Source organism: Haplochromis burtoni, unplaced genomic scaffold, assembly GCF_018398535.1.
Source record: "Haplochromis burtoni strain Fernald_Lab_line unplaced genomic scaffold, NCSU_Asbu1 Contig_158, whole genome shotgun sequence".
Classification (NCBI taxonomy): Eukaryota; Metazoa; Chordata; class Actinopteri; order Cichliformes; family Cichlidae; genus Haplochromis; species Haplochromis burtoni.
The window spans coordinates 760,648-782,023 of NW_024582519.1; the positions used below are offsets into that span (position 1 = coordinate 760,648).

General features: G+C 40.9%; 1 protein-coding gene across 1 annotated transcript in view; it reads right to left on the reverse strand.

Moving 5' to 3' along the window:
* The window catches only part of zgc:154142 (uncharacterized protein LOC555481 homolog), a 27,289-nt gene extending 7,031 nt beyond the window's left edge, over positions 1 to 20,258 (reverse strand). Inside the window, exons 1-20 of the mRNA XM_042225050.1 lie at positions 20,018 to 20,258; positions 16,848 to 16,978; positions 15,816 to 15,909; positions 14,143 to 14,283; positions 13,816 to 13,913; positions 11,657 to 11,783; positions 11,064 to 11,261; positions 10,741 to 10,956; positions 7,279 to 7,419; positions 5,777 to 6,022; positions 5,437 to 5,622; positions 3,974 to 4,083; positions 3,626 to 3,726; positions 2,838 to 3,115; positions 2,437 to 2,600; positions 1,738 to 1,921; positions 1,416 to 1,634; positions 681 to 815; positions 318 to 539; positions 37 to 219 (exon numbers count right to left, since the gene is read on the reverse strand). Of these exons, the coding sequence (XP_042080984.1) occupies positions 37 to 219; positions 318 to 539; positions 681 to 815; positions 1,416 to 1,634; positions 1,738 to 1,921; positions 2,437 to 2,600; positions 2,838 to 3,115; positions 3,626 to 3,726; positions 3,974 to 4,083; positions 5,437 to 5,622; positions 5,777 to 6,022; positions 7,279 to 7,419; positions 10,741 to 10,956; positions 11,064 to 11,261; positions 11,657 to 11,783; positions 13,816 to 13,913; positions 14,143 to 14,283; positions 15,816 to 15,909; positions 16,848 to 16,978; positions 20,018 to 20,168 (3,325 nt within the window). The 5' untranslated portion in view covers positions 20,169 to 20,258. The remainder of the gene's footprint in view (positions 1 to 36; positions 220 to 317; positions 540 to 680; positions 816 to 1,415; positions 1,635 to 1,737; positions 1,922 to 2,436; positions 2,601 to 2,837; positions 3,116 to 3,625; positions 3,727 to 3,973; positions 4,084 to 5,436; positions 5,623 to 5,776; positions 6,023 to 7,278; positions 7,420 to 10,740; positions 10,957 to 11,063; positions 11,262 to 11,656; positions 11,784 to 13,815; positions 13,914 to 14,142; positions 14,284 to 15,815; positions 15,910 to 16,847; positions 16,979 to 20,017) is intronic.
* Between the last annotated feature and the right edge of the window lie 1,118 nt (positions 20,259 to 21,376).

Consider the following 21,376-nt stretch of genomic DNA (forward strand, 5'->3'; position numbering starts at 1 on the left):
TATATACAGTTTTTTACAGTGTATGTCTACACTCACTGATGGTGATGTTGTCCCATGGATTACTAGGGAGAGGTGGTAGAGTTGGGAAGATACTGGTGTCAGTAGTCCAGTAACCACGGAAACCCTTCTCTTGGCTGGCTCCATTACTAAGGAAGCGGATGACGACTGTGTTACTAGGGATGTTGATGAGGGGTGGAGGGGCAAATCCGCAGAATCGACCTGCAGAATAGAAGAGAATAAATTATAGTTTTCCACCATTGTGCGTTATGTGACCTGAGATATAAATTGTGGACGGTATTTAAAGTTCGGAGACCCACCGAGTGATGCCATCGTTTCACCATTGATGACCTCCACATAGTCCACACAATTTCCTAACAGGTTTACAGCTTGCAGCTCAAAGTGAGTGAAGGCTACATGAATACTTCTTGATGAAGGAACGTTGATGCGCCACGTGCAGACAGTCTGGGCTTGGTAGTCATTAGGCCAGTTAGGAGAAGTAATTTCACCCTGATCACTGCTGAAAGTCCCTCCACATGGAACTGAAGTACAACAAGAAGAAACATGAGGGAAGGGAATAGAGTTTGAAAAGAGGAAAGGAGAAGATTTAAAAATATTATGAAAATTAGATATTTAAAGCTTTACATTTTTAAATTTTCCCTCGCAGTCTTATGTTATCTTACCTTCTGTAGCGTCCACTGCCCTCCAGGTGGCAGTGAAGCCTGAGTCAACCACTTTGTCGTTGGAGGAGAAACTGATGTGAAGCGTATTCCCATCACTCACCATGTCTGCAGGAGGCACGTGACTGCAGTGGGTACCTGAGGTAATATGAAAATGTGTTAGAAGCTCTGTCCTAGGAGTTCATTTCATAATAAAAATTCCCCCCAAAAACTGCAGATATGTGTTTGAGACATTTAGGGCTGATCACATGTGACACCACTATCTTTTCAGTGCTATGCCTGGCAAACTGATTAATGGCACTTTACTACACAGTAAAACAGGGTTATTTGAGTATATATTCTATCTCAATAAGGTGCTTGTACCAGTCTGTTTAATGCCATGGTTCTTTAGCACATGGTGGTTATATAACTGAGTGGCATTCTGGAAGTGAAAGCTCCTTGTGGGGGGTCAAAGGTTTTTCTTTTATTTGTTACCGGTCTGTAGGTATTTTTACTTGGGTAGAGATTTATTTGTCTACTTTGGGCTTCTGGTTGCCATGCGTGCTATACAGATGTTCAATTTTTTTTTAGCCTGACAAATTTTAGGTTTTATCCTGACATCACAAATGATCAAACTTTAGACATTATAATGATTGGTTACATCACTGTCATTGTGTCACAACAACAAGAGGCTGCACTGACTGTGCTGAAATGTCTGCGCTGGTGTCTAACATGGAAAGAAGGCAGATCCTCACATACCCAGACTTCCTGTTTTGTCTGAGAGTCTGACTTTGTCATTTAGGCACAAATCACTCTCCTCCAGAGAGAAATTGTGGAAATGGAGGTGAACCAATTTGCCTTCAGGCACTTGAATGTTCCACTGGCACTGGGCTGTGTTGCTGTAGGTGCCAGGGTAACCCATAGAGGACAGAGTGCCACCAGTACCAGTCAGGTCCTTTGGTCCCCCACAGCCTGATGCTACATAGAGAAGACAGAGAGAGAAAACTGGCATTACACTTTGACTTTGTCACATATTGTCACAATGGGGAAACGAAGTATGTTTAAAGAGCTGGATTCATACTGTGCTCATTGTAGAGGTGTCGGCGGATGACATTTGTTATCCACGGGATGTAGGCAGAAGAGCGGGTGAACACAGAAGGCTTCTTATCCATAATGCATCCAATAGGGCCAAAGCTAGTTATGCCATGAACTTCCCATGGATCGCCAATTTTATCCTGGCAAACCAGGGGTCCCCCTGAATCCCCCTGTCAAGAGCAGAACATTAAAACACTAAAGTGATTTTGTTGTTCTTTTAAAAGATTAGATAAGATCATTTTATTTAGTCCCACACTGGGGAAATTCGCCTGTTAGAACCTGACAAGAGTCAAAAGGGAAAGTGAAATCAAAGCCACACTACCAAGAGTAGTTAAATCCAAAGTTATTTATCCTGAGTGAGAGGATGTTGAGAGGTGAGAGGTGTTGTCTGTAATGGACATTAGCTTGGCTATCATCCTCCTCTCACCCACCTCATCTATGGAGTCTAGGGGACTGAACTGGAAAGAGCTGGCCCTCTTCCCCAGTCCATTAAGTAGCTTCCAGTTTCTCTCTGTGCTCCCATCTCACCAGCAATGCTGACCAAAAGACATCAGCCTGCCCAACAGATGGAGTCTTTAGCCCTTCTTGTACAGAAATTGAGCGTTATCTGACCAGACCAGTTTACTGTTAAGATAAACCTCAATTTATGGCCGCAATATAGCTCCTCTTATAGTTCTTCTTTTACCTGACAAACAGACTTGAGCTCATCAGGCAGTGTATAACCACAGCAGATCATGGAGGTCTTGACCTGGAACCACCAGTAATCCATCCTGTTACAGGTGTCATAAGGCACCACAGGCAAGGCGACCTGGTTGAGCGCTTCTGCAGCTTTAGGGTTAATTGAATTACCTGATAAACACACAGAGTCATTTCAGTTGTTACAGAAGCCTCGAGATTGACGCAGGAACATTAGAAAAGAGGCATTTACACATTAAATCCAGCAGAGGGCATGCTAAATATACAATTCTGAGGTGATGCAGTTCTAGTTCTTTGTAAATAAATATCACTTTAACACAGCTCTGAAACATCAGGCTACAATTATTTTATCAGAGGCTGCTAATGAACATGACAAGACAAAAACAGCACCAGTTTCATCTCCCCAGCCGGTGGCGTAGCACTTCTTTCCCTCAGGTAGGGCTTCCTCTTCAGATGGAAGGCAAGCAAATGATATCTCATCAGTGGGTGTCACCTCTCCATCCAGTCTGACCAAGGCAATGTCAAACTCCACCGAGGGCACTGTGGGGTACTTGAAGCCCTCGTGCCGATAGATACTAGATATGTTGAAGCATCGCTCACTCGGCTCCGTGTAGGTCAAGTTGTGTTTGCCGAGGCACATGCGCCAACGCTCCAGCTCATCAGCGTATCTAGGTGGGAAATGAGCAGATGAACTAATGCTAATGCTTTACACTGTACCTGTCACTGTCAGTGCACTGTGTGACATAAAGCTGTATCTGTTTGGATTGTGGGATTTCTAGTTCCACAAGAATGTATCTATCATATATATGTATACTCGAAAGGCTCCATGGTGCACCAGCGCCTCTATTTCTAAAGAACACTGTAGCCTATTAGCCAAAGCGTTGAGGCATTTCTAACAAGGCATTGTTCCCACACTGTAATAAGCCCGAGGTAACAGTACACACACACACACACACACACACACACACACACACACACACACACACACACAGAGATAACTGCCTCCTGAGATTACACAAATGGGCTTCTAGGAAGTTTAGGAAAACTTTTGCAGAAATAAAAGCCAATAAAAGCCAGACTTAAATGTCATTTCTTTGTAACTGACTTGAAAAACTTTTTTTGGAACACATTACTAGAAATAGTACATGTATTTATTGATGAGGGAACTGAACATGTACCTTATAAAGCAGTGGGCTGCTGTAAGTACCCAGTTCTTATGAATAAGAGTACCACCACAGGTATGGGAGAATGTGGGTTCTGGCTGACTGGTTGGCCAGACCTGAAACAAGCAGAGAAGAAACTCACTAAACAGGATGATGATGATGATGATGATTAAATGTGATGAACAGCATTGGGTTCAGATCTGTACAGTCAATCAGAAAATTAATATAGGATACAGAAAAGGACACTGATATCATATTGTGAGGAAACTGTAACTGCACAGGTTATGTACTCGTGAGGCTTTTCGATGCCGTTTGTTTTCATCTTTCTGTGAATTTTCCTCATTGGCACATGGAGATTCTCACCTGCATGGACACTTGCCAGGGCCAGGAGTGCGGTGTGGCTGGCTCTCCATTCACAATACGTGACACAACAGCAGGAGGAATGGCTGGTTTCCCACATGTGCTTGGCCAGTCTGGAAAGGCAAACACCCACATGTACAGAGTCTCTCGAGAAATGATTTGTTTGTGCACTGTACAGGCTACACAAACAAATCTGTGCCTGTGTAAATAAAGCCTGAATAGACGACACGTATCAGCAGCTAACAGACTTGTGTTTTTTTTAAATAATTTTCCAGTTGTATCAGGTTCAAACTGTGTGGTGTGTCCTAATGATTCTGGCTTTTAGTAATATGCACACATACTGCAATGTCTTTATCTTCATTCAAAAATAATACGATGCTCCTGCGGCAAAATTCAGCTAATTGATGTCACAACATGGACATGCGTGAAGATATAAATTTATTAATCTACAGACTTCCCACTAAACTGTCCCAGTCACTCTTATCACACATTTTCTTCCTTTGTACTCATTTTACTTGCGTCATTCTATTCACAGGGCGACCCTGCATGAGCCTGAATGAGTAAAATCTCCTAGGCAGTGGAGCCCATCTATAAAACTATTTTCAGCTATCGGTTTGGCAGGGCCCTGCGCCACCTGGGGCTCATTGGCAATTGAAGAATGGAAATCAGGTGACAACCGGCAAGTTAGTAGGAAAAGTCGGCACATCAAATCACCTTGCTGTACTGCACATCTGGGAGACAGTAAAGAGGGTGTGAAGAAAGAGTAAGCAGAAATCATGAATCAGATGAATGTGTGAAATGTGTCTGTGCAACAGCTGTGCTAAACTCTTATCTGGGGGTCAGTTTAATTGGCTAGTGGGAACTACTGCCCAGCTGAAAGTGTGTTAGTTAAGATTAAGAAATACTAAACAGAGTGATCGATTTTATAAAATAGCTGCAGGTATTGAAGCCGTGCTGTGACAAATTGCAGGTCCTTTATTTCAATCCGTGCAGAGCTCCACTGTCCCTAATTATGGCAAATGCTGCCTGACTGTTTCAGTACTTGCAGCAGTGTTTAACAGCGATGTTAAATGCAGCGCACTAATTTATTGTTTTGCCACTCGGATTCAGTGTGACACGCTGACAACGTGACATCTGATATATTACTGCCTTTTAAGGTTGTCATTGCTAATTTATTAGCAAAGAAATGCTTCTTTGCGCACACAGTCGACACTATATTCTATTGAAAGACCTTTGAGCTGTCTAATGCTACAGGGAACAAATGTGAACCTGAACCTAGCGAACTGGAAATCTAAAACAGTGCACCACAACAGGCCTTGTATAACTGATGGGAATAAACAGATTGTTTATGAGTTCAACACAGATCAGTTGATTTATTTTCGTAGAAAAGTGTGGATCGATGCAGCTTCACCTATGCAGTCTAGGTGCTTGTAATAAACTGTTTGGGGCTGGAGCAGATACTCCACCTATGATGATGTTGTCCCAGGGATTGGGCTGAACAGGTGGCTCAGTTGGAGCAGGCAGGCTGGGGTTTGTTGTCCAATAGGCCCTGAAACCTTTAGCTTCAGTAAGCAAATCTGTATGGAAACGAATCAGCAGCCTGTTGCCGTTTGTCTGGATGGGATCAGGCAGCGTAGTTCCACAAAACTGACCTGAAAGGATTGATGACAAAAAAGTTTGTCCACAGTTCCAAAGTGACACAAAAAAGCTTCTTCAATTAACCGAAGCAGGACTTTCAGTTACTTTCGCTCTGCAGGTACAGATTATTTGGGGAACAGACATTGGCAGCTGTAAAAACCTGCTTACCATAGCTTTGAATCAGTGCAGAAGTCAGACCATTGATGTCATAGACCATTATGTTATCATAGCATGTGGACGTTAGGGCATCTTTTGCTTCGAGGTCAAAATGGGTGAATGTCAGCGTGATTTTTTTTCCCGAAGGCACCTTGATGTTCCACATGCACTCGGTGTTGGCCTTGTAATTCATGGGCCAGTCCTGGGACTTGATAACTCCGGTTTCCTCCTTTGAAGAAAAGCCACAACCCAGGATTTCTGAAACAGACAGGGGAAATGATAGAAAACTGCACGAGAGCCTACTATGAAGCATAGTATTGAATGTAACTGGCTATTTACTGCGTTGCATTAAGTATAACTTTGAAGCATTTTTAACTTCTTTGATTATTTTGAATTTATTTTAAACTTTTCATTATTCATTTTTCATAAACAATTTAATATGATGGACAGTTTAAAACATTCACCTTCACTGCACAGCTTACATGATGATGGCTAAAACATCCATTAAAACATATTAATAATTCAGTATATTTACCAAACTCATTTTTGACACAGCACTGAAGTCTGTTGATAACCTTTATGTGTTTTATTCAAGTAGACAGCAGGAGTTTTAGCGTTATATTTTTACACTGTGTGATTGGTGCTTTAACTTTTTCTTCACCAGATGTGCAGCTGCAAATTCTTCTCTAGCTTCATAACTGTGATTAAAATAAAGAAAGGCGTTTTATCATTTTCTTTGGATGCTTGTCACTATGCACTCCTGCGCTTTGATAGAGCTCTCCCTATTTATGCAACAACTATATTTCTCCGCTAATTCCAAAAGGCACAAAAACAGCACTGCACGTGAGTAAAGCATGGCAGTGGTAGCATCATGCTTTGGAGCTGTTTTTTCTTCAGCCGGAGCTTTATGCAAGGTGAAGGGAATTACAACCCATTTCAGACATTTGTCAGAACATTAAAGTTTTGTAACAGCAAAGCCAGAACCCAGACCTGAACTCAGGTGAAAATCTGTGGGACGAGTTGAGGAGGACTGTGCACAAGAGATACTCTCGTACTTGGACAGATTTGGAGTGGGGGCAAATATTGCCAAGTTGCGATGTATCATGGTGATAGACGCCTACCCAAAAAGCAAGAGGTGCTTCAAGCAAGCATTAATTAACTTTGTGAATGTTTATGCAATCAGGCTATTGTAAGTTTAAACAGATTAAAAGGTATATATGTGTTTTTGAATGGAATTTTATGGGTTATAGATCACACTGAAGGTGTAAAAAATCCTTGACACGATTTATTTTTAATAACAAAAGCCTGGCATTTTTACTGGGGAGTGTAGACTTTTTATATCCACTGTAAATATGTGACAGAGGAGGAAGGATTTTATGTTCTGTCTAAATGAGATGCTGTACTGCTACAGCATTATGTGCCTCAGGTGTGGAGGTGCTCCTGTGTGTTTGCGTGTGTGTGTATTCGCGTGTGTGTTTTGCACTCCTGCGAGTGTGTTCATCAGCGCTCAGTACCTGTGATATCCTCAGGGTACACAGCCTCCCACTTGGCAGAGAATCCGCGGTCTGTGAGGCGACTGTCAGACTGGAAGGTCACAGATATCGTGTCACTGGCGCTGACCACCACTGGGGGAAGGATGTAGCCACAGTGTGTACCTGGATCAGCGAGAGGAAGGACAGAGGAAAAAGGGAAGGTATGAGAGAATGAAACAAAGCAGAGGAGAGAGAGACAGTAACATCAACTTCTAATGAGCAAAACATGTTGCAAATTAAGACGAACCCTTCACTAAGTTCAAAAAATCAGCATACATATTGGCAGATACACATGCCACATTATTAGGAACATCTGACTTGGATTACAGGACAAATTCAAATTCAAATTTTATTTGTCACACACACAACCATACACAGTATCACATGAGGTGAAATGCTTGTGGCTGTGCAATGCAATGCCCGACCATTAAATGACAGTGGTTTTACAGTATTTACAAATTTACAGGTTATACAAAATTTACAGATTTAACTTAGAAATTTACAGTAAAAAATGTGCAAATAGCAGAAAGAGATTATAAATTATAGGAAGTATACATGAAGAAAAACCAGCGTACATGTGGTGATGTGTGTGGGAGAGTCCAGTCCTACACCTGGTTCAGGGCCCAAATAGCCTGGGGGAAGAAGCTCCTCCTCATTCTCTCTGTTTTGGCCTTAAGGGAGCGGAAGCGCTTCCCAGACCTCAACAGTGAGAAGAGTCCATTGTTGGGATGGGAGAGGTCCATCATAATCTTCCTAGGTTTGGTTCTTGGTGTAGATGGACAGCAGGTCAGGGAGCTCTGATTGAATGATGCGTTCGGCCGAGCGCACCACCCTTTGCAGATCTCGTCTGTCCTGCTTGGTGCTGTTCCCAAACCAGGTGCAGATGTTTGTCGTCAGGACGCTCTCGATGGTGCAGGAGTAAAAGTTCTTGAGCACCTTCAGTGGCAGATGGAAGTCTCTAAGTCTTCTGAGGAAGAAGAGACGCTGACGGGCTTTCTTAACCAGGGTGTTGATGTGACAGGACCATGACAGGTCCTGAGTGATTTGGACACCCAGGTATTGGAAACTGTCCACTCTCTCCACTGGCGTGCCACTGATGATGAGGGGTTTGTAATTCCACGCCTGCTTTGTAGTGAAGTCCACGATCAGCTCCTTAGTCTTGCTGATGTTTAGGAGGAGGTTATTCTCCTGGCACCAGGTCTCCAGGTTCCTAATCTCCTCCAGGTAGGCCGTCTCGATGTTGTCGGAGATCAGGCCCACAACAGCAGTGTCATCAGCAAACTTGACAATGGAGGTGGTGTCTGATGTGGCTACACAGTCATAAGTGTACAGTGAGTACAGCAGGGGGCTTAAAACAGAGCCCTGAGGCGCTCCAGTGCTGAGTGAGATGGAGGGGGAGACTTGTTTTCTCAAGCTCACTAAATATAATATGGACTGCCATATTGACATGACAGAACCATGCACTTGCTGTTGCTCAGCTAGTGACTGCGGAGGCCATCTGAGTCAAGTGAATCGCATGCAAGAATCCAGTCCAAGATGGTATGTGCTTTGTGACACGGCGTGTTATTAAGAGATCCATATACAGTGGTCACACAGAGGCATGGTCAATGAGGGACGAAGTGTACCAAGAGTATATCACCACGAGCCTGAACTCATGACATAATTCAGAATGAAAATCTGACACCACCAGCTGAATATCACAGCAGAAATTAACTAATCAGGCCTGGCAATGTTTTTCTCACCTTCCGCTGTCGTATGCTTCTGTAGTCCACTGATGAGCTTTCAGAGTCTTTTTATTACCTGAAACCTGTCGTGTTGTTCTTCTCTGACCTTTGCAATCAACAAGGCATCTGTTTGAGATCATTCTCTAACAACCCTACTGATGGCTGTGAATGAAAATCTCAGGACCGCATGATGTGCCGCTAACATGATGCATGGTGTGGAGGACGTTGTGTTAATTACTCTGCATCTCCATAGATACATATTGTGAGCACGATGACTTATGAACAATGCACACTAGACACTTTATCCTTAAACCAAAGGTACTTCATATGGACTACATGAGCTGATCAGAATTTGGAGAACTTTACAGAGAGAAAAATAATTATTTGATCCCCTGCTGAATTAGTGACATTACTCACTTATAAACAAACGAAAAGGCTCTACTTTTGATTGTAATTTCATTTTTATGGAGGGAGACAGAATAACCAAAAGTTATTAATTGATTTGCGTGTCATTGAGTGGAATTATTTGAATCCCAAGCACAACATGACTCACTACTGTGAGGTTTAATAATCCTTGTTGAAAAGCACAGTGGTAAGGCATTTATTGTAATCTTTCACCAGGTTTGCAAACATCTCTGTTCTAAATCCTTTAGCTTTCTTGACTGCCACTTGTTAAGACAAGAATTTCTATAGGACTGAGCTCTGGGTAGACCACTCCATGTCCTTAATTTGCTTCTTCTTTAGCCACTCCTTTGTTGCCTTGGCGATCTGATTTGGGTCATTGTCATGCTGGAAAACCCATCCACGACCCATCTTCAGTGATGAGGGAAGGAGGCTGTTCTCCTCTATCACCCGGGGTCAACACACCTGAATCACATGATTAGTTTGTTACCAGGCCTCTGGGGAACTTCAGGACATGATGAGGAGGTCATTTAGCCATTTGAATCAGCTGTGTTGGATCAAGGACACATCTAAAACCTGCAGGACACCAGCCCTCGAGGCCTGGAGTTGGCCACCCCTGGTGTAATCATTTGAAAGTGAGTTTATTCCTTGTGGGATCTAGGATTAGATCCCAACTTTTACATCATACTGAGTCATTTTTTTAACACTTAAACATAAATATACTAATATACGAATTATACTAATTTGTGACCATTAGAAAATAGCAAGAAAGTGAAATGCTGAAGTAAAAGTCAAAAAAACAGTATTTTGATACAGTCCTCCTTGAAATTATCTTAGAAGTTAATTAATCTTTCACAACATCCTGCTTTTGGGCGTAAAGAACACAAGGACTTTTGTCATATTTCTTATTGTTATTTTTCCTTTGTGTTTTGTGCACAGAAACATATGCCCTAATCTAAAAGTATGCCCCACTAAAACACCATTTGCTTATCTGTGAGTGTTTCACGGAAAGAGTGTATCTCAGTGCTTTAGTCCTTGAGTACTGAGCAATAGATAAAGCTGTATCAGCCTCACTGCAGCCCCTGAAGTGAATAATGAGAGGTAATTTATAGTTTGCTGTGCTCTGTGCGACCCAACTCCTAATCAACAGATTTACAGACGCAGCAGAGCGGCTGCAATAAACACAAGCCAACGGCCTCACATTCATGTGCTTCTCTCACAGGTCAACCGAGCTAAATTGCAAAAAAAAAAAAAAAAAAAGCATGCAGCATGTAGTCAACCAAGACAATGCAAGAACAAAATAGAAGTAATGGCTCACCTAGAGTGCTGTATTTGTCTGAGATGATCAGTTTGTCCTCCTTGCACATTCCAGTCTCTCCTGTGATGGCCAAGTCAGTGATCTGTAGCTTAACCAGGAATCCTTTGGACACAGATATCTCCCAGGAATTATTTAAATGGGCAGGATATGGATTTGGGAAACCTGATGACTGAAGAACTCCTTTACGTCCATCAAGGATTTCTGGGCCACCAGGTCCTGTAGCGAAACCAGCACTTGGTAATACTTCCTTCTTGTTTTGCTAATGTCAAAATCTTTTAACATTGGGGGGGGGGGGGTGTTCAGGCTTTGGAGAAGGTGCTTACCTGAAGTTGTGGCAGGTGGAAGGGTTTGTGTGGTGGGTGCGGTCGTGGTGGTGGTGACAACAACAGGAGGAAGGCTGGACTTTGTGTACGTTGCACTGAATCCTTTTGAAGTCAGACTGTTGTCAGATTTGAAGCGGACCACCATCGTGTTGCTGCTGATTTCCAGCGGCTTCGGCATGGTTCCGCCACATAATTTACCTGTGATGGATTACACGTCTGTGACAAGGCGATAGACACTTACGCAGCCTTGTGTAAGAACAACAGCTTTGACATTGGTAGCTGCTACGTGTTGCTTGAGAAGTGAAGTCAGATGGAGACAGATTTAAATTCATTAAGATTAAAATAGACTCGAGAAACTTGGCCCATTGTACAGCTTCTCAAACTTTTAATTGAGCTCATCTTTTATTCATGGCCCTACAAAGTTGACATTGTTAATGTTGAACAAAGCCCACAGTCTATTCTGACATTTTAACACATCCCGTTTTCCTCTTAGTCACATATCCAGCTTTGATGTAAACTCTACTGATGAGTGAAAACATTTTGGTATGTAAAGAAGAACTGTGGATTTTGTTTGTAATTTGTGCCATGCTTACCTGCTAACTGAGGGCTGGCCTGGTTGTAATCATAGACCTGAACAAAGTCTCCGCAGGCTTCAGGGACCAGGTCAAAAGAGGTGAATGTCAGTTGGACCGTTTCACCTTCAGGCACTGTGATTCTCCACTGATTCAAAGAGCAAACGCACAGAAAGAGTGTGAAAGGCTGTGTCTGCTATGGATTTAAAGAGAGACTATTATGTTAATTTCCAACTCCACATTTATAATTCTTGGACTATAGGACAGTAGCTTTTCACTATTTACTCTGTTGCAAACAAGACACTTTAACTACTCCCCATTTAAGCCAACTGCATTCTGATTGGCTGCCCCTTGCAAACAGGTTTAGGTGGACCCTGAAAGGACCATATTAAGGAAACCCCCTCTTATTGACATCAGCAGGCCCAAGAGTAGAAATAACTGTGTGAAGTAGTGTGTTCAGAGCAGTCTGAAACACTAGCTTTACTAGCAAATACACTGACATTATTCTTTTAAACACTGACCATATTTAATATGAGCATCCATCATTTTAACTGATGGAAAATGACAAAAGGCTTAATATTTGCCCTTTAAAATCATTTTGATGTCGTTTCAGTAACGCACAGCGCAGCCATCTGCATCACTCCTCATGTTCTCCTTCTACTAGTCTCGTGGTTTCGACATAGGCTACTGTAACTCATAAATAATTCTCTCACCGACTCTGCTCTTGTTTGGACAGACGGTGATCTGTCGAGCTCAAGCTCAGCCAGATGAAATCATGATGACAGCCAAATAATGCCATATGACTCCACATCCAAACCCAGCATGCAAAGCCGCACATCCGAATACACTCTGATTCATTTAGATGCGTTAATGAATGATCAGAACCACAAACGCCATCTGGGTGAGAATCGGAAACGTCTAGGCTCGTCTATGCTAATACATCACTGTCGTCAATGTTATATGAGATATTTAGGAGTATATATCTTTACCAATCCACTTTTGGCAATTAGATTTATTTTTGATTAGATTTTAAACAAAAAGCCCATAAATGATGTTCATAATTAGGCGTAACCTATATCCTATATCTAAATCTATTCAAACAGACTACAGTTTCAGACATTAGTGGCATTTATAGGAAGCAGTAAGAATACATTTTTACTATTTGCAATTACTTACATACTATTCTTATTGCAAGAGACAATTAGCTCAGCTTTACGCTGAAACCAAGTGGAACCACTTGCCTTGTTTAAATGTTAAACTCAAAGCCTCCTATTAGTCTGACTTTAAAGTTTTAAAGATGCTTACCTCTGTTGCTTATCTGGTCACATCAGTTTAATATCCTAAATGAGATATTTTTAATTTTCCTGAATTAGCTGTGTTTACGCTGCCACTGGATCTGAACACTGTAACTGCATTTGAAAGTCAGATACAGTGCTTTAGGAAATCGCTGGAGCTTGGGTAAGTGCTCCAGCAGCTCTCTAATGATGTTAACTTTTATTTTTCAGATTACTTTTTGTGTGCGGATCAAACAAAACCGACAAACACGTTAATTACTGAATTTTAGACGTGTGTTTTTGAGCCTTGGAGACGGGCAGGGTGGTTTGTTTGTTATTTCTTTATGCTAATCAGGCTAATTATCTAAGTGGGTTTATTACGACCAACCTCCTTCAGCTCTGCGTGGAAAATGAAATCTGATATAAAAATGTCAGTTATAGCCGCTGTATCATACTGCAGTATGATACAGTCATGTAAGGGTCATTGGTGCTTCCTCAGATGATTCATATATGTTGATGATTGTTATATTTGCTTTTAATTGGCCTGTTTTCTCATTTCTAATTGCTCTTATTTCCCAGTTTTATATCCTTCTGCTGTCAGTATTACTTCACCTTATATAGTTTCATTTTTATCTCTTCATACAGTTTTTTTATGGGTCGCTTGTTTCCTGCCTTGTCCTGTGACGATGCATTAGATTTTTAACTTTTTTAATGGTACAATATAAATTACATTATTATTATTATTATTATTAGTAGTAGTAGTAGTAGTAGTAGTAGTAGAAGTAGTAGTAGTAGTAGAAGTAGTAGAAGTAGTAGTAGTATTCAGATGCATAGTTCCAGTGTTAATGAAATGCTGTTGGATCTGAGCTGGTGTTTGTGTGTTTTAGTTCATGTGTGTGGCTCTACCTGGTATAGCGCTCCGTTTGGGTAGTTTTGTTCTGGGAAGCCGGGCGTCATCAGATTCCCCTGATCACCTTGGAGAAAGCCGCCGGCTCCGGCTATTTCTGGCAGCAGGGATGAAGGGCACTTCATTTCCACAGATAGCGCATGGATACCCACAGCACACCCCTCCACCTACCCACCCCAGTTTTGATTGACCATCTATTACCCCTCGTCTCACCTTGCACCCATCCCTACAACATTCCCCTTCCAGGTCAATCGTGTAACGTAAGACAGAGATCCAACGTTATGTCAGGCTTATTTCCTCGATGAAGTCATTTCTTATAGTCTTACCTGATGTGAGCTGTGGAGCCACAGCTTTGTAATGAGCCTTGAAGCCTCGGTCTGTTTTTCTGTCATTGGTGTCAAAGTAGACAGTCAGCTGGTTTGTCAGCGACACCACTGGGTTCGGTTTATTGTAGCCACAGTATTTACCTACAAATATCACAGATAAGAAGCTGGTTTATTATAGGGGTTGTCCAACTGGTAATAGACAGCTCTAAAGTTACAATGATCACAAACAAGCACAACAAGACCACACAGTGAACAAAAAAGGGGAAAAAAACTGAATGACCACAAAAGGGGTAAGTCATTGCTTTCAGTCCGAGTGTCTCTTTTATGTGCCGTGTTGGAGTGATCAAAAGTCTTTTACATGCATGTGTCAGAGGGAGGTACAAATAGCACTTATTAACAATTATGATGTCAGATTAGAATGACTTGAGGGGGTAGGGACAAATAAGTATATACTGCCTACTCCTTTTTAAACAAATAATAAAATGATATTTTGTAATGATTGTGAAGGCACATGTTTGAAATAAACTGAACTGAACTGAACTTAAAGCTGTTTATTTCGCATCAGTTTATCACAACAAATGACATTGAGTTATGTAATATGTATGTAATAAATGAGGGCTTTATTGTAGTGTTAAAGACTTACAGTAGAACAATGGACACTGATTTGAATAAGCTTTGCATTTTATTTCTATATTTTTTCATATTTTTTCTTGACAAATTGTAGTTTGCAAATTAATCATGTTTTGGAATATTTTCAGTGTTGCATTTAGCAAGTTTAGAAGCGCCAGAGTTTGATTATCAGATCAAATTATCCGTGGCACTTATCTCTGAGTGCTTTCACTTGATATGTTTATCTCCTTTTTTCACAGAGGTGGCATTTACAGACCTCTTTGAACTCTTTGTATGATGAAATGGTTTTATAATTTGCAGCCTCATCAGGTTTGATCTTTTTTCATGTATTTTACTTTTTTTTAAAGTCAATATATATATATATGAAATACAGAATTTCCCCTAAGGCCAAATATATTTGACTTTACTCTTTTACTTCACTTCTTCTACTTTGTCTTTCAGCTGCTCCCTTTAGGGAGGCCTCCATCTCTCCCGAGACACACCTAGCATCCTCCTCTGTCTCACAACTGTCTCACAAACTCTGTGAGTTTCCCCTCTTTCCCCCTGCCTGGCAGCTCCTCCTGTCTCCTTCTCATTCAAACACATGTATTCAGTCGTGCTTATGTCTCTCCAGTGCGCACTTCCTCTATTCCATCTGCTTCCTGGACTTATTGCAGATCACAATGTCATCTGCAAACATCACAGTCCACAGAGACTCCTGCCTGAACTCATCTGTCAACCTGTCCACCTAATTTCCCAAATATAGTCCCATTCTTTAAATCTGTGCCCTAGTCTGGCAACACCAAATCCAAGTTCATGATATTATTCCTTCCCCATAAACTCTGCTGTGTAGTTAAAAACAGTGTTGGAGTTAGTGCTGAGTAATGTGCACTGAACCAGTGTGACCGTGTGTAGCTCACTAGCTGAGTCTGCCCGTGGAGAGATGAAACCCTTAGCCTTGAAAGGGCAGATGCCCATCTGTCCAGAAACTGAACACCATCTTTTAAAAATAATTTCCTATCCCCCACCCTGCCAGAAGGCTGGAATTTATGTGTGATATTTACCGATGATTCCCACTGAGTCTTGCAGTGTGATAAAGTCTGCTGTGCAGAGCTGGGTGTCCTCCAAGGCAAACTCCTCAAACCACAAATGGATCACCTGCAACACAAACACGCAGAGGTGTTTCATCTTTCTTTTTTGAATCTGAGAAAGCGCTGCTGAAGAGATATGCGAGCGTGAGAGCTCGGTGTGAATTCTGACTGTGCGCGTGTGCACGCGTGCGAGAGCAGGTTTTATGTTCGCTTATGTGTTCAAATACAGAGAAATAGAGATGCGTATAGATAACAGCCACTGTGTCGGGCATGCAGGAGGGCAGCCGTGCTGCCAGAGAAAGAAGGATCAAAGATTTGTTTTGTCCTCTGGGTCTGAGAAGGAAAGCTGAGGAGAATGAAGGAGACAAGGCAGCCATCTGTCCACACCGCTGCCACCGCACTCATCCCAGCTGTCCTCTACTGCTTGGCCTCACATAAGACAGTTTCCATAACAGTGACAAACTCTGCTGATCAGACAGCAGACAGAAGCACCGTTAAAGACTGTGAAATAGAGACACGAGTAAATGGTTTTGATCTGAACTAAAAAAGAGAGATAATGTGAATGTGCTGAAACTGGTGTTCACAGGAAAATCATTTCAGACACTTAGAAGCCTGGAAATCTTTTCCCTTTAAACTATAATAATTTTTTTTTTAAGTTCTGATAAAGCCTTTTTATGGATGGAGTTACAAAACCAAGACCATGAAATCATCTCAAGAGAAGCGTTGTGGAGTTTTCTGAGCCACTATTACAGAGAAAACTCACCTCTGCTTTGCTTGAACCTGATCATAATAAGCCACTGTAATTTCTTGAATATGTAAATTAAAAGGATTACAGCTGTTAAGATAAAACTGATTAAAATTTTTAGATAAAAACTCTTGTTGGAGTTTGTTCTTTGCTTTTCAACTTCTCTTAGTGCATAATTAAATTTTCTTTCTAATTTTACTGGTGATATAATTTAAAGAGAGGCTGAAGATCGGAAGCGCTCTAATGATGATTCTCGTCACCTTCTCAGGGTCCACGGTGATGTGCCAAGCGCAGCTTTGGCCACTGTCGTAGCTGCTGGGGTAGTTTGAGCTGGTGAAGGTGCCTGACTCTCCAGACAGCTCTTGATGAGCCCCACACCCTAAGGTCAGGCCTGGAAATACATCAGATGGTTAAGCTCAGCCATCTTTTTTTTTTCTTTTTTCTTTTTTTAAATCATGGCAATATGATCTCCATTTGAAATACAGCCACCCTTCATCAATTAACAAAACACCGTTCAATTCTATTCACTTCATTTTTATTCATATGGCGGCAAATCACAACAACAGTCACTGTACAATAACAAAAAAACGCTCTTCCTGTGCACTCTGTAGCTCCTGGATTCATTTGTAGATTGCAGCATTAGGAGCCTTTGAGCTGACTGCGACAGCTGATTGCTGTGCTCTTATACCCAGTGCAAACCAGGAACCTGCTAAAGCAATTATCCTTCCTTAAAGACTGTGGGGTTTATATCCAGGGTTTTGGGGTTTTCACTTCTTGACTCTGAATTCCATTTCTTTATTCAATCCTCCTTTAGATTAAACAGGTTTCAGTTAATTTGTTGCTCAGCTTAATAGTTTGTAAGTGTCATCGTCTCTGTGTTTTGATGACTGAGGTGGACTGGAATAAGTTATTTTTCAGGTATTTGGTTATAAATAAAATGATATGACAGTCATTTTTGCAACACGCTGACTGAAGTGTGTTGTCAGTAAAGGCATGACCATTTATGATCGCGCAAACACTTAAACACTTGAATTTCTTTTTATTAAAAAACACTATAAAAGCATGTGATTTTAAAGTCGAAGCCTTGGTGACAGCATTGATGACACTGTGTGGCATCCACAGTGTTGTGTTTTGCGCATGTTGCCAGAGAAGCTTCGGTCACGGCGTCTTTTTTTCTGTGGTGCAAAAGAAACACTCATCTGTAACAGAGTTTTTTCATGAGATTTACGTATTTGTTAAAGTGATGAAGACCAGGGGAAAATAATAATAATCATACAGTAATTCCTGATCAAAGAGTCAAATGTGCAGCACTCTTATTTGACAGCTGTTTTTCAGGAGCGAAGCACCAACTGATGAGTAACGTAAGAATCAATTTGTTTCTGCTGATAATCACCACTTTACGCCTCTCAGGCAACAAACAATTCAGGGTTCATTCTCCAAAGACAAAACAAGTCAGCTTAAATGTGTTTGCTTTCACAAAGCAGCCATTTTCATCTATTGAATTTCTTTTTTCACGCTTAAGGCCAGAATGAATGATTGTTTTGCTAAACTGGAGCTTTGAAAAAATAGAGGAGATGGTGTCTGTGGATGGTATTATAGTAAGGACCGCTGCAGTGGTGATGATGCATGCAATAAAATTAAACACAGTCATTTTACGATACCGAGAGCTCCTGTTTGTGCACCTTTTCTTGTGTGTGGCTTAATTTCTTAGGGATCAGAAAGTAAAAGCCCCTGTAAAAACCATTGCATGACTTGTTTACTTTTTCACATCAGCAAAAACTCATGTAGGCTTTTCTTACCTTTATTTCCATAACAGCAATTTATTAGCACTGGTCTTACATTTTCTGTTGCCTTGAGTCTGTTTCCTGCTCTGGTATTTGCTACAGAAAAGGCTGTGGAAGTCTTACAGCTAGCCCTCCAGTCTAAGAGTGCACTGTGAGACTGTACTTTGCCCTAAATGCTGATCTCAGCATGTTAACTTGGTCACAGCTGAAGGTTTTACTCTGTTTGCATGTTTACGTTTAAGTACAGTTGAGCGTGACATTAGTTCTTAAGGTATTTGTAAAAAAAAAAAAAATTTAATGGCTTTAAAAATGTTTTATACGCATGTTTATATAAAAAAAGGGGAAAAAAACTTTATTAATAATATTTTTATAGTTTATAATATAATAGCTGCTGAGATACTTTTCAGTCTGGGCCAATGTGCAACTTCCAGAGTTGAAAAATTAAGCCAACACCAAAGTGTTTGGAGCTCCACTTCCTCTCTGTGCTTCTTGAGTTAGTCCATCATTTTAAAATGTCGGACTTTTTAGAATTAAAAATATATATTTACAGCCTGGTATAAAAAACAGTTTTGGTCTCTATGGATACTTATAACAACTCTGAGTGGGGTGAATTTTTTTTCTTGTAAGTCATCTAATATACTGGAGTTAGAGGCCTGGCTGTGTTGATTCACAGGTTTGTGTGTGTGTGTGTGTGTGTGTGTGTGTGTGTGTGTGTGTGTGTGTGTGTGTGTGTGTGTGTGTGTGTGGGGTTAAAATATTTTGGAGCATCTTAATGGATTTTCTGACTAACATCATGGTTTGCTGTATGGTACAGTCTGTTGTGTTTAGATGATATGAGCATCTCTTACATTGTGCCCATGCAATTTATGAATGCAGCTAGCTAACCAATTATTATTGGCTAAAAATTGAATGTAGCTGTACCCTAAAAGGAAATTCCAAAAACAGCATTAGTCCAAACCCAATGGGTGATGTCATGACAGTTACTGCCTGTGAAGTAGCTGAAGTATCTTTAGGCAAATACAGAACCTTGAGTTGCTCTCAGTGTTCGTTAGAGAAGCAATGTTGGGTAGAAAGCACGTAGGTGCAGAATGCCCAAGCAGGAAAGTGCTATATTAGAATCAGTCCATTTAAGACACAGCAGATGCAATCAAATCATTATTATGATGATGCATGTTGGTTATTTTTGTACTTTGCAATAATTACTTCAGATATTTTAGATGCTTTGAGAATTTTAGCTCAGTACATTCACTTTGGCATGTCTCTGTATACTGGCTTTGTTCAAATCAACAACTGAACAATCATTGACCAGTTATTTACCAGCAATAAAGATATTTTATTATGTATCAGCAATCTCTGCAAAATCTCCACGAGGAGCTACGAGATGCAACGTGTCATTCACACACATGTTCATGGTCAGCACACCAAACTTGTGAATATCAAAATTTGCCTAAAAAATGTTGGAATTTACATCATAAATAAGGACTAAGTTAAAAAAAAACGATTTATGATTTTTATTTTAGAAGAACATAATCAAGTATATAAGAGGTTTGAGAAAATCCTCAGCACAATATAGCTTCTCGTTTTGAAGTACCTCAGGGAAATGCTGATATTAAAAGGGAGCACGGTGTGTTTCAGCGGGTGTAAACACTCACCTTCTGTTTCAGAGTCAGCTTTGTCAACGAAGTAGATGACCACAAGGCCGATGCAGGCGCCGGTCATTGCTACGAAGATAAATATCAGACATATTTCCAGGGTGCTCATACCCCGGGAACGTCTGTGACCCTTCTCCACATCCATTTTCCTCGCAGTGCAGGAGACGGTGCCTCGTCCAACAATTCACCCCTTTATTGGCCACACATTGAGGACCATATCTAAACTTTAACACCACAGATGGACCTTGAGCTCAGTCAGATGTGGTATTGCAGCACACCAGCCCTATAGATATGTTAGAGCCATAAATTTGTATCACATAATACAGTAACAGAAAGTCAATGAGTACTGAGGTGGCTGCTTCCCCAATCAACAGGTCATTAGGACTCTATCTTTAAAAAACACTGATATAGTTGATAAAAGGCAAAACCTCTGACAAAAAGAAGGAAATTTACATGCATGCAAGGATTATTTTATTTCAGTTGGTTATCACAATCAAAAAGCTGGAGTTCTCATGAGGAAAATTCATTATCTTGCATGTTTAATTTATAGCTCTTCCACACACTACACTCAGCATGTAATTCCCTGCTTGTCAACAGATTTTAATCAGCAATAAACCTTGAAGCAGAGGCTATCAGAGCTGTACAGCTACCACGTTGGACACTGGTAAGGCTTTGCTGGACTCCTTTTGCTGTGCATCTGCTAAATGCTACGCTCACATTAGCACGATAACACATTTTGCAGTAATATGTACCATGTTCACGCTCTTGGTTTGGTGTTAGCATGCATGTGCTAATAAGCACTAAACAAAGGACAACCAAGGGTGATGGAAATCTCCTCTGTTCTGAATGTTAGTTTTATTTTTAAGGAACCTGATGAACGTTTTTTCTTAATAGTTTTGATTATAAAACCAGATGAAAAGTCAACACATCAAAGTTTTCCAAAAAAAGTGCCATCTGACCAGTTTTCAGATCCACAGGTGTCTCTCATGATCGGTGAGACATTTCAGGAACGAAAGAGAGTCGTAGTCGATGTGTTGTTAGTGACAGAAGATCTGCAAAGTTATTAAAATGGATCGTGAGGGGACATTTAGTTTTTATTATAAACTTCCATTGTAATGTGCCTAGTTGTTAAGATATTTCACTCTTGGTGGCACTAAAAAAGGCCATCAAAATCTATAAAATTTGTCTCTGGGAAACACAGATGTTCAGACTATTGTCTGTTAAATTGAACGGATATTCCTACGCCACAATCCTGGTAGAAATAATGGCACAGCTAGAGGCCCAATAAATGCATTTGATAAATTGGCCTTGATCCAGACATAAACTGAAACTCTTCCAAATGGTGACTGTTTT